At 38.4% G+C, this 11483-nt stretch overlaps 1 protein-coding gene across 3 annotated transcripts in view; it reads left to right on the top strand.

Moving 5' to 3' along the window:
* The first annotated feature begins 2808 nt into the window (after window positions 1-2808).
* The window catches only part of amph (amphiphysin), a 30460-nt gene continuing 21785 nt past the window's right edge, over window positions 2809-11483 (top strand). For all 3 annotated transcript variants that reach the window (XM_060873965.1, XM_060873963.1, XM_060873962.1), the window contains exons 1-4: window positions 2809-2936; window positions 9994-10074; window positions 11131-11185; window positions 11301-11395. In XM_060873965.1, coding sequence (XP_060729948.1) covers window positions 2868-2936; window positions 9994-10074; window positions 11131-11185; window positions 11301-11395 — 300 coding nt within the window. In that variant the 5' untranslated portion in view covers window positions 2809-2867. The remainder of the gene's footprint in view (window positions 2937-9993; window positions 10075-11130; window positions 11186-11300; window positions 11396-11483) is intronic.

The following is an 11483-nucleotide window of genomic DNA, read 5'->3' as shown; positions in this document are numbered from 1 at the left end:
ATCCTCATTTGGGTGACACTGGACAGGAAATAATGTAAATGTAAATAATCTCCTTTCTACAACAGTTTGTAGTCGAGTAGAATTAAGCAACCAAGAGCTCTTGAGGAACCCAATGGGTCTGTGTAATTTCAGGCTAATTCTTTAGTGCTAAAGTCTTCAAATGATCCCTAGTATAGACCCGAGCACAAAGCTGACTGACACAACAATAGTTCAAAGATGGTGTGATTGTCTGCAAGATGCCTTCAGGATCGATGAAGATCTTGAAGAATGTATAAATGCAGAATTCTTTTTGTATGTCTATGTGTGTTAAGGTTAGAATGATCAAGAATGTCAGTCAGATAGACCATGTGAACGTTCAATTGAATTATAAGATCATTTCTATAAAAGGTTGTAACGCTCAATGTAGACAATTCTTACCAAGACAACCAGAGGGCACCATCACCCACATTTTTAAATTTCTTCCCTTTTTTTTGTTTCTGTCCTACAAACCTCCCGTTTTTGTTGGACTTGGATTTAGTGACAAATGTTTTGAGAAGGGGTGGGGTGGGGATGTGGGGTTGGTAGACTGGTAGCCAATATAATTTTTCTGTAGAACAAAATGCATGGACTGAAACTCTTGTTCTGAACAGCAGCTTGACTCTATTCAATCAGAAACCAATATTTTGGATCCAGAATGGCACCTATATTGTGGTGTAAAATTGGTCACGTTTTGAGCCCCAAGAAGCTTAGCGGTTAGTGTCATCAGCATCCAATTTAGTCTGTGTCAAAAAGGTGATGTTTGCCATTTATTGTTAGGCAACGTGCAAGACTTTTGAGGTGGTGGGTACCCTGGATTTGCGATTCTTTAACGTATCTGACAAAGCCTTTGGACCTCCAGAGGACATAGGAGTATTGGTTCTGTCTTTAGTAAATTTTCGGTGCTGTGTGGACAGTAAATTTTGTTCAGCTGGCTTTGTGATTCCAAAACCTGAACTCTTTTCTCTTTGGCTATATACTGTAAACCGAGCCCCAAAGAGCATGACATGTAGGGAAGATTTGCCAGGGTAGCTTTGTTTTAGTAAAACTGTGCCAGCCATGCTGGACCCACACATAACCCAGACTGATGCTAAGCTAGAATTAGTTAGATTTCTACCCAGAAATCTCAAAGAAATTCATCAGATATGTGATATAAGTTCTAGTCAGGACGTATTCACTATGTTTGCAACAGTCCAGCCCAAACCCACACATGCTACGATCCGTTAACCTGGAGTAATGAAGTGAGCAGCTTAGTGGTAGTGCATTTAGCAGCTGAAGGGGTGATGGAGGGACAGACGTTCTGGAGCCTTTTCATAACAGGGGCTCTGGTCGACAAGACAGAAATGGAGAAACACACACACTCCTATACTATGACACTGAGCAAGCCACTGAACAACGACAACAATTTAGATGCATGGGCGCTCTGGCTCTGGTGCAAATGACATGGTTTAAGGATGGCTTGCTGATTGGGACAGACCCACAGTGTTATGAGGTGAGTTTGTGTGCATCAGGTGTGTTAAAGTCACATTAAACTCAATCGATCAGTTTAATGACCAATTATACCTCAACACCTCTTTCATCTGTTCTTTTATGAGCATTTAGCTCAAATGAGGCTGTATACTTTATATGATCTTATTTTAATCAGACATTGAAATGAGTAACTACTCAGAGTGAATCCATCAGAGAACGTTTTATTTAGCTTTATTTATCTTTTCCAGGTTTACACAGAGACCATGGTAAACATGGGATGGCTTTTAACAACAAACTCTGTCACACCTTTAATGTACAGAAATACTAATGTAGATTTCGATCTTTTAGTTAGGGAGAGTGTGTGTAGATTAGAGAAAACACTTCCTGTTGTGTAGAGTGCATAAGATGAGATGCAGTGAGTATGTGATGTGTGTGTGTTTTCCTAGCCATGGTGTGAACACATATGCATGTGCATGGTGAGGTACATCAACTTTTTTTTACAACACACATAGCACCACACATCATCACCTGAGTCTCCTGAGCAAGAACTTGCAAGAACATAATGGGGACCACAATTTCAGTCCCCCAGGGATATTTGTGTTATTGATATTGATATACCCATTGTACCAATTGTCCAGTGACATTGTACCATGGTCCCCACAAACATGCACATAATTCACCCTACAGTGTTTTTGCAGTTAAACATATTTGAGTTACTATATTGTTTAATTCATTAAACTAAATCCAACAAACAGGGGATGATTAGGAAGATGAATTATTGTGCAAAACATTTTTTTTATTCATTGCACACTATTTTCAAGGCAACACTATATGTACTTACTATATTTATTGTTTATAATTTCAATACATATCTACTGCAGACCTACATAAAGCGTCATAACCATCTCTGCCACTTCAACACTGTAAGTAAACGTGGCCTAAATAGTCATTGGGTATATTCTTACACTCAGAAGGCTACGTCCGCAACCGCATTAAATAGTGTGCCAAAATACTATGACGACAGCAATGACATGTTCTTCAGTGGAGTAGCACAGGCTCTGATTTGGAACGCAGCCAAACTGTCTACAGTGAACAAGCGTTAAAGAGAGAGAGAGAGAGCGAGAGAGAGAGAGAGAGAGAGAGACGGGCTGGATTTGCACTTCTGAAATATGAACGTGTTTTGTATGAACTTATTATTATTATTATTATTACAAATGGCGTTATGTACTTGTAGGTGTTCAGGTGGTGTATGATGGTATGATGGCGCGGTGTGGTGTGTGGCTTTAAGAGCTCCTCCTCCTTCTCATCCTCCTCCTCCTCCGCCGCTGTCCTCCTCCGTGTAGGTGCTGAAACGCTTCCACCGACTCAATCCCCAAGCAGCCATGGCCGAAATAAAGACGGGCATTTTCGCCAAAAACGTCCAGAAGAAGCTCAATCGTGCTCAGGAAAAGGTAAGACGATCAATTTAACTTACTTATTGATAGCTTATTGTCAGCACAAGATAAGAGATTTGGGTCTTTTTTATTTATTTTTATTTTTTTTTACGTCTGTATTGCTATGGGAAGATGCTCAGGGAAGCTTAAAGGCGGAGCAAATGAAACACTATACTGTGGTTTAAAAGCTTAACTTAGAATGAATTTACCTCGGCTATATAAATAACTGTTATCTTTTATAATTACCCAAAGTAAATGATTTCTTTTGCCACCGTGCATTTGGTAAATCCGGCTCTGACACTAATGGTTTTTTGACACTCTGCCCATATCGGTCCATTTACAAATTTGGATAGCACGTTTTAAATAAATGAATTCATAAATTCACGAACAGCAAGCGAGCTCTCGTGAGGAAATCTAGCTGACCTCCGTTTTAATAACGCGCACAAGCTGAATCCCAATTCTCTGTGCGCTCCCTACTGTGGCGCACTACATCCGTTCTGCAACAACTGCTCATGCACCCACTGTGACTGCGTTATAGCAGGCCAGATTATAACCTGTCACGAATCTCAACACGAACCGTATTTAGCTGTAAAAGTTGTTAAAAAATATATGAATCTGTGGTGTAAATTTGCCTGCAAGGTCAGAGAGAGAGAGAGAGAGGGAGAGAGGGAGAGAGAGAGAGAGAGAGAGAGGAGGGGGGATCCCTCTCTCCTTATGCGGGGGAGGAGGTGTTGGGCATGCATAAAATTAACCCGTTGTGGCTGGAGGAGGTAAACACGCTTCTTTAAAGGATATTTTAAAGGATAAATATTTTGATAGATGAATATTTTATATAGAGAATTATGTTATCCAGCTCAAATATACATGACTATGGACATAATGTAACATCAGTGTATCCCAATATGTCAAATACATTCAGAACAGATCTCTGATGCGCTTCCACCAAGCACACCTTCTATTTCAGCAGCTTCCATCTAACAAAAGCTACAGAATCTTAAAACAAGACAATTCCTTCTGCCATCAGAGAACTGTTATAGCCTGCTGCAAAGCCCTAGGTCTTCCAGAATACTTGCACAGACTGTGCCTTATATTGATCTTCTGACGTTATTAATGTATAGTCCATAACATTACTCTCTATCAATCGCACATGCTGTACTCTTCCGCTAAATGTGCTGTGAACTGACTCCATGCACATTTCTTGCATACGTTACCTTGTCCTGAACTTTATTACACTTAACAATTAATTACCAACAAGGTGTTTTAAAATTGAATCTTGAAATCAAATACATTAAACTCTACCTCTTTAGTTTGGCACTGGAGCTTTAAGCCCACCTCAGAGTTCCAGGGTTTCAGGTTTGATCCTGAGCATGGGTTACTTTCTGCATGGAGTTTTGTATGCTCATGTGGGCTTAGGCTTAGGCTGTGATAATTGGCCCTAAGTGTGAACGAGCATATCAACCCATATTCATTCTGGTCCTGCATGCAAATTGTTTATTGTTGGAGTGTTAGTGTTAATTGCAGCAACAACAAAGTACGACCAAATGCTCTGTTTAGTTTTGCGCTGTGAGTGGAAATAGATCCAGAACAGACTGCGGTTCAATTTACAGCGCGTTGACTAGCTGACTATCTAGCTCGTCCTGTTAAAAGTGCTTCCATTAAAATTGGCATTCCTTCTTCCTTTTTATCTACATCTGACAAGATTTAATTTATCGATTTGCCATATCCACTAATGATGTCACCAAAACTACTGTAGCACAGTCTTGAACATAGCAAAGCATGTTTAAGTGAGTGTGTTTATAATAAAAAGAAGCATTCTTGGAATTCTATTTATCCAGTCAAATTAGTGGACTGGAATGAACTACTGTATAATTTAAATGAAATACAGTTTGAGAAATGTAGACTTATTTGATTATCTGAGCATGGACTGAGCTAATTGTTTCCCCCAGTTGTTAGCTGCATTATAACACATTAACCCAAACCATTTAGTTAAAACAGAGATATTAACACAACAAGAATAATAATACATAAATACATAAAAGTCTATGCTGTTTATAGAAAAAAGCAGATAGTTGTTACACTTTTTGTCTGTATTGCAGATAACAGTGAATAATTAATGATTGTGCTTAATACATACAGTATATCCATCTATAGTAATTTTTAGAAAGGCACATGTAACAACCTGCTTTATATTTTGCTGTGGCTAGAAATCCCCTAATGTGTATTGTTGTTTGCTGAGCTGTTGTATTTTTCTTTCAGCTGTAGCCTATTATTCCCTGTACACTTTTTGTCGCAGTTAAACAGAAATACAATGTTTGTAGCCTACAGCCAACCCGGGCTTTCCCAACATAGAGCATCATTGTAAGGAAGTGAAAATCTCAATGTGGATGTTATGTGCCATAGAAAAGTCCAGATCATAAAGCTCGATTTGTTTTCCACAAATGAACAGGTCATTGCTTTAGAGGATGACATAGTATTAAACCACCATAAGAAATTTCCAAATATCCTATTCCTGTGATTTTTATAAAAGGAGTCCCTACAGACAAACACATTTACGCGTAAGTGTACAGTTCATCTGTGTGGAATACGAGATCCTGAGCCAGGACAGATAATATGATAAGTGGTGAATGAGCTCTTTCCTATTTGAGCCTCAATGGTTACAAAATATCAAAATAAACATTCAGAATTAGTAGTACGCTGATTAATGTACATATGCACACAATGTACATTGTTGAAATACACAATATTCAATCAATACTAGAAATATCAGTCTGCTAAATATAGCTGAAGTTTGTGAAAGCTGGCTTAGTCATTGCACACAGTGAAGGCCGTTGGCAGATGCAGGCCTCTGGCTGAACACAAGACGACATGTATAATTAACACGTTGTTACAGGGCTGGCAGTATTTCCTGTGATAAGAGCAAATTATGCTCTTTTAGAATTCTCACCCAGAACTGACCAGATGTTAATATTACATGCTCAGAAAAAAAAAACACTATTAAAAGAATTAAAGTTGAAGCACAGAAATAGAAGGCTTCAGCAATGGTTACAGTTTGCTTTTGGGGCCCAAGTTTTGTTAATATTTTATAGGCTAGCTGTGTCTGCATGGTGTCTCCAGCCAGTTGGGAATAGTGCATCTATGCCAGATGGAAAGCCGCATTGCATTGCTGAATTTTATTTATTTATTTGTTGTTTATTAAGACAAGGATTTCTCCAAATGTTTCAGAGGGTAAAGGGTTCAGGCTACTCCAGCGCTCGTCATTTATAGCACAGTGGTCCAGATGCAGACCCAGCAAAATATATCAATGGACTGAACTAAGGATTTGAATAAATACAGTAACAAAGCCAAGAAAAAAGAAAAAAAAGTCATAGAACAGTTAAGAAAATTAAGAAAGTTAAAGTAGTTCAGCTGCTGCGGCAGGTCCTCAGTTGCAGCTTATCCTCTCACATGCATTTATGTAAATTATTTAACTCAAGACAGATCATTGGACCAGACACTAGACTCTTCATCTTATTTACACTCTTCTGAACTAATAGCATTGCTTTTATACTTAGGCATGTGTGTTAATTCTCCTCACAACAAATTAAAAATCAATGACAATAATAATAAAGCCATAGCTGTATCCTAACCTTTGTAAGGAGGAATTTTATGCAACTGGACCTTTTAGAAGAATTCTTTCTTTAGGCAGTGCATTTGTATACATACATTAAATCCAAAAGTCTTAGTGCACTAGCTTCTTTTGTAGTTGAACACAATTTTCATAGCAAATTATTGTGAAAGTGTGCACTAGAGCTAGCATGGACTCACACGCTTGTGCAAAATCTTGTGATCCATTTTAGATCAAATCCACGAGCTTGAACACAGTAAACGTCTGACCACATGATTCAATATTAGAGATTAGGCCTCCTGTACAAAGCAGTTAACATGGTCAATATCACAAATATGCTTACTTTTAAATAGGGACTTAGAAGTGCAGAATATTAAACATTCAAAACATTGATGTCTCTTTTTTATAAATAATGAAAAAAATCTGAAGCCTTCTGTTTATTTCAGTATATGTGGACTAATGATCAAATAACCTGCATTAAATGTGATTTTTCATCTGTTGAGGTAATTACTCGATACTCATATGCTGGCGTTAATCATCATGTGCAGACTGACATATCTGACAGCGTGTGTCAGAGAAGCGGATACATACGTTGAATATCATGATTATTATGTAGCTCAAGCTCGTAATCCCACTGTGTGTATACGTGTGTTCACTGTGCAGCTCTGTCACGACATCTTTGTACATACAGATTCGCTCCTGTACACAGCTGGGACAAACCTCATGCATAATGATGCATGCAAATGCTACATTGAGCATTTATAATAATCCTAACAGAAATGTCAATCCCTCTGACAATCTACGCATCTGGCAGCCGAACATCAAACTGTGAGTGTCTTCTCTGATCAGAGCTGAATGTTATATCTTGTTATGCGCCTTGATTCCTTTATGAGGAAGCTTGTTCACAACAAGAACACCAGTGTGATGAGGTGCAAGGATATTGAGTGGAGGAGACTAGTTTAGAGCTGGAGGTGAGAATTTTCACACTGCTGAAATTAACTGTGTGAGGACATTGAAGATGCACTGGGACGGTTTGCAGCCGAGTGTGAAGCGGCAGGGATGAGAATCAGCACCTCCAAGTCCGAGGCCATGGTTCTCAGCTGGAAAAGGGTTGCTTGTCCCCTTCAGGTTGGTGGAAAGCTCCTGCCTCAAGTGGAGGAGTTTAAGTATCTTGGGGTCTTGTTCACGAGTGAGGGAAGGATGGAGTGGGAGATCGACAGGCGGATCGGTGTATCTTCTGCAGTGATGCGGTCGATATACCGGTCTGTTGTGGTGAAGAAAGAGCTGAGCCGCAAGGCGAAGCTCTCTATTTACCAGTCGATCTACGTTCCTACCCTCACCTATGGTCATGAGCTTTGGGTCATGACCGAAAGGACAAGATCCCGGATACAGGCGGCCGAAATGAGTTTCCTCCGCAGGGTGGCTGGGTGCTCCCTTAGAGATAGGGTGAGAAGCTCGGTCACTTGGGAGGAGCTCAGAGTAGAGCCACTGCTCCTCCACATCGAGAGGAGTCAGCTGAGGTGGCTCGGGCATCTGTTCCGGATGCCTCCTGGACGCCTCCCTGGGGAGGTGTTCCGGGCATGTCCAACCGGGAGGAGGCCCCGGGGAAGACCTAGGACACGCTGGAGGGACTATGTCTCTCGGCTGGCCTGGGAACACCTCGGTATTCCCTCGGAGTAGCTGGAGGAAATGTCTGGGGAGAGGGAAGACTGGGTGTCCCTGCTCAGACTGCTGCCCCTGTGACCCGGCCCCGGATAAGCGGTAGAAGATGGATGGATGGATGGATGGAGGACATTGAAGACCAATTTGCGAGCATTGTCCATGAAATGCATTAAATGTAGAAAGATCATTTAGGAAGATGTAATGTGTGGTGTAGGACAAAAACAGGGCTCTTAAATATATACTGCAGAGCTACAGTATGATTTTAATGAATGGTTTATGAGCCACAGAGCCATACTGTAGATACCATAAGGATCTGCAGCGTGGCTGAAAATGGTTGCAGTTGTCTCGCTTATGGCATGTTATAGCTCTTTGTTTGGAAAGTGTCCAGGTTGAAAATTCAATTAGAGATTTATTGAGTAAGATTACAAGAATAGTTTAGCACTGAGTCGGTTATATTCACATGCACTTATTTGGCTGATGCTTTTAAGCCTCTCGATATTGGACTGCTGCTGAATTAAAATACATATAAGAAGCCTATTCAAGTGAAAGACAATTGTGGGAAGAACAGAGGAAACATCTCAATGTGATGTTAAAGCCTCTCGGTCTACTGTAGCTATTTGCCGTCGTCTGTACAGTGTGATGAATAGATGAGTTCATTTGACATTTTGTTTATAGTACCGAATATACTCATTATAATCAACATACAATCTACATCTCATACTTTCATAATTGAATCAAAGCTGGACAATTTTCAAAGCTGAACACATTTTACACCAAACGGCAATTAAACATAAATATGACTTAGGAGGAAACTGGAGAACCCCACTGTACCCCAATAATTAGAACTAGTAATTATAATCGCACCCAATATTTATACCATATTCAACTGAAACATATGCTGAAGTAACTTTTGTTGCATAACTTCTGTTCTTAATAAACTGACTTTAGTATAATAATATTCAAAATATTAAACATATTAAAAGTGCCCCTCCATTTGTTGTGCAAGTTGGAAATGTGCAAAGATTTAGATTTTATCTTATTTTGTGTTACTGAACATTGAACACCCTTAAATCGATGCTAAGAAGCTCGTCCCCTACACTTTCATCCTCTTCACTTACAGTAGTTTCCACCTTTTTCCCACTATATACTGTCTACAGTGCAGAGAACAGATTACAACATAATATGCTTAAAAAACAATGTTCCTGTCCATTGGCACATTAAAATCCCACAATAAATGGTGTGTTTAATTGTGTGTTTAATCATTTATAGTATGTGTTCATTAAGTGCTGTGTAATTTGTTGTAATCATTTCATTTGAGCTTGTGGATGATGGATAGACTAGACAGATAAACAGATGGATGGTAGATTGATAGAGGATTGATAGAAAGCTGGATAATCTGATGGAAATTACTGTGCATTTTCACATGTGGTACATTATTAAAAATAACCCAAAGTGTATATATGTGTATATGTATATATATATATATATATATATATATATATATATATATATATATATATATATATATATATATATATATATATATATATATGCATTTTCTTATATGAATAATAATAATATTAATAATAATAATAATAATAACATATATATATATATATATATATATATATATATATATATATATATATATATATATATATATATATAATAAGTTACCTTACAAATACATAAGCTTAAATCGACAACCACTAGTTTATTACTACTACTATATGAATCTATGTGATACATATGACATGAAGATGAGCTTTGTGCAGTGCCTGATCCTCTGTTCCCTCTTTCTTCTCTCAGGTTCTGCAGAAGTTGGGGAAGGCTGATGAGACAAAAGATGAGCAGTTTGAACAGTGTGTTCAGAACTTCAAGAGACAGGAAGTAAGATATCAGAATAAAACTCTTAGGATTACATGACATGATCAGGATGCCCTGATATTATGCAATTTTCTTTTTTTTATTTATTCATTATTCATTTCATTAATAGCTAGAATATTGATATAGCAGTTATGATAGGCTAGGCAAAACACATCATATTTATAATTAATATACATTATTTCTCGACGAATATATGTATTATTATATATGAATTATTCTGTCAGCAAGACAAAGCACAAAGCTCAAAGCTCCTGAATGTGTGAAAGTATTAAGATAGTGTATGTTCACACACATCACTGAATTATGGCTTAAGTCTCGAAATATTTTAGAAATTCTGGAACATTATATACTGTACATATTTATAATTAGGTTGTTCTGTAGAAGAAAATTTAATGAAATTTAACAGGAAAATGTGTTATTTGGTTAAAGCACGCCTGTGAAGAAAAGCCACAGTCTAATCCTGCCGCTTCCACCTGGCCTCACTAATCCTGATTAGACTGTTTTATATATCAGCCTGCTAGAGCTTAGCACAAAAAAACTTTCTTCCTCTCCTCTCCTCTCCTCTCCTCTCCTCTCCTCTCCTCTCCTCTCCTCTCCTCTCCCCTCCCCTCCCCTCCTCTCCTCTCCTCTTCACTGCTTTTTCCTATATAAAATACAGATTGTAACTAAATACCAAAGCTGCTGAGTCAGTGTCTGTACCTCATGTAGCTGCAGGAAGATTTCACCTGCTAAAATGGGTCTTATACCTTATACGACCTAGTGTACTTTTTTTGGTAAATAATATTACTGTCTAATCTAACTTTATTATTAGCATTCTTCTTTTAAAGCCCAAAAGTAGAGCACCATTGGACAGCTGTTAATTCAAGCCAGTTTACTAATCACTCTCTATTGCATGCATGCTAACACTGTTTTTTTGGCATTTCATTAATTGAAAACTAACTTATATGTGACAGATGTGTTGTATAGCATGCTCTGTATTTATTGGCTCTGAGGATTCAGGTAAATATTGGTCTAGTGCTGCTTTTATGCTCTAAGCTTTGTTTTGTTTTGTCTCACTAGTCTGAGGGTTCAAGGCTACAGAGGGAGATGAGGGCTTATATAGCAGCTGTGAAAGGTGACTCATCCTAACACACACTCGCACAAACACACACAAAATAAACAGACCTCTGTAAATGATGGTGCTGGAGTGCTTAAGAACTGCTAAGCTAAACTATTTGGCAATACTGCAGGAATGCAGCAGGCCTCCATGAATCTGACCGAATCTCTTCACGAAGTCTATGAGCCTGACTGGCACGGCAAGGACGATGTGATATCTATTGCAAAGGTGAGTGTAATTTCAGAGGTTTCAGTTAATCCATAAGAAATTATATATTTAACTTCCTGAAAAAGACTAGTTAGTCAGTGATAGTTTC

This window comes from Tachysurus vachellii, chromosome 7 (assembly GCF_030014155.1).
Source record: "Tachysurus vachellii isolate PV-2020 chromosome 7, HZAU_Pvac_v1, whole genome shotgun sequence".
In the NCBI taxonomy this organism is placed as follows: Eukaryota; Metazoa; Chordata; class Actinopteri; order Siluriformes; family Bagridae; genus Tachysurus; species Tachysurus vachellii.
This window is presented reverse-complemented; position numbering and strand designations above follow the sequence as displayed.